This window comes from Vombatus ursinus, unplaced genomic scaffold, assembly GCF_900497805.2.
Source record: "Vombatus ursinus unplaced genomic scaffold, bare-nosed wombat genome assembly UNPS02014779.1, whole genome shotgun sequence".
NCBI classification, from domain to species: domain Eukaryota; kingdom Metazoa; phylum Chordata; class Mammalia; order Diprotodontia; family Vombatidae; genus Vombatus; species Vombatus ursinus.
In genome coordinates, this window is record NW_020954557.1 from 14733019 (window position 1) to 14734319 (window position 1301).

General features: G+C 35.1%; 1 protein-coding gene across 1 annotated transcript in view; it reads left to right on the forward strand.

Moving 5' to 3' along the window:
* Positions 1–1301, forward strand: part of DNAH7 (dynein axonemal heavy chain 7) — a 265553-nt gene that overhangs the window by 152050 nt on the left and 112202 nt on the right. The window contains exon 41 of the mRNA XM_027866000.1: positions 187–372. Within this exon, the coding sequence (XP_027721801.1) occupies positions 187–372 (186 nt within the window). The remainder of the gene's footprint in view (positions 1–186; positions 373–1301) is intronic.

The window sequence follows — 1301 nt, forward strand, 5'->3', positions numbered from 1 at the left end:
AGTTATAAAAATTTTGTGATGCTATGATTTAAAAACATATTGTCAAAAGTTTTTCTCCTATTCAGAAAAGCAAAATTATTATTTGAATATTTTAGCATGAGTAATTTGGCATATGAACACAAAATCTTGCCAATTTTAACTTGCTCTATTTCTGGCCACTAAGAAGAGACTACTTTACTTTTCAAGGTTGACTTGTGCAGCAAAAAACTAGAGCGAGCCGAGCAATTGATTGGAGGCCTTGGAGGGGAGAAAACTCGATGGAGTCAAAGTGCTTTGGAACTGGGGCATTTGTATGTTAATTTGACTGGTGATATCCTCATTTCATCAGGAGTTGTGGCTTACCTAGGAGCTTTTACATCACATTATCGACAGGTAACTCTGTAGTATAGATATTTGGAAATGTTAGCAGTTTTCAAGGAAAATTGACAATTTATAAAAAACAGTGATTTATGTTGATGTTTTATTTAATTACAGATATATGCTAATAGCACTTCCCCCTTACCCCCAGTAAACCAACGTATAATTTTGTACCAGCAAACTTGTCACAAGTTTGCTAGCACATGGTATATTTTAACCTTGAGACTAAAATGAAAGATAAAGTGAAGAGAAACAAACATACAAAGATATTCTCCTTTCCTGATCTTGTTACAAAACATGGAACTCTTCCCCATAACCCACTTCTTTTAGTAGTAAGGAAGAGTAAAGTAGTAGTCAGTTCAGGACCAGTAATGTGTGGTTCGTGTGAAGTTCAGTTTGGCTCACATTTTATGCAGTATTGGCAAATTAACCAATTAGCAATAAAATGCTTTAAAAAGCATTTTTTTTCCCATCGTGTGTGTGTGTAGGGGGGTGGCAGTGGGGATAGGGTGGGAATGAAGGGGAGGATGTTAACACATGCAAAATGTAAAATGTAGCAAAATGTAAAAAGAGCTAGAGGAAGGCTTACAGAATTTATTGAGCTGTTCCTCTGTAAAGGATATATGATAGGACATGGAAAAGATTCTCAGGATGAGAAGGTTAAAATCATAATCATAATTTGCTATGCAAATCAATGCAGAGCAATCCTAGTAAATGACTGCATTCTTAAATCCATATGAAATGAAATAATAGTAGTAATAGAGGAAAGCTGAAAAGGAAAGGAGGAAGGAAGGAAAAGCTGAAAAACCTAGACTTTGAAAATCTATACTTAACACGAACTACAGAATTCCTGCTGAGTCAAGGAATGGCAAAAATAATTCCATTTCCTCAAATGATTTTGAAGAGGAGATCAGCATACTTAGAGTGGAATTTCTAAAAGCCCT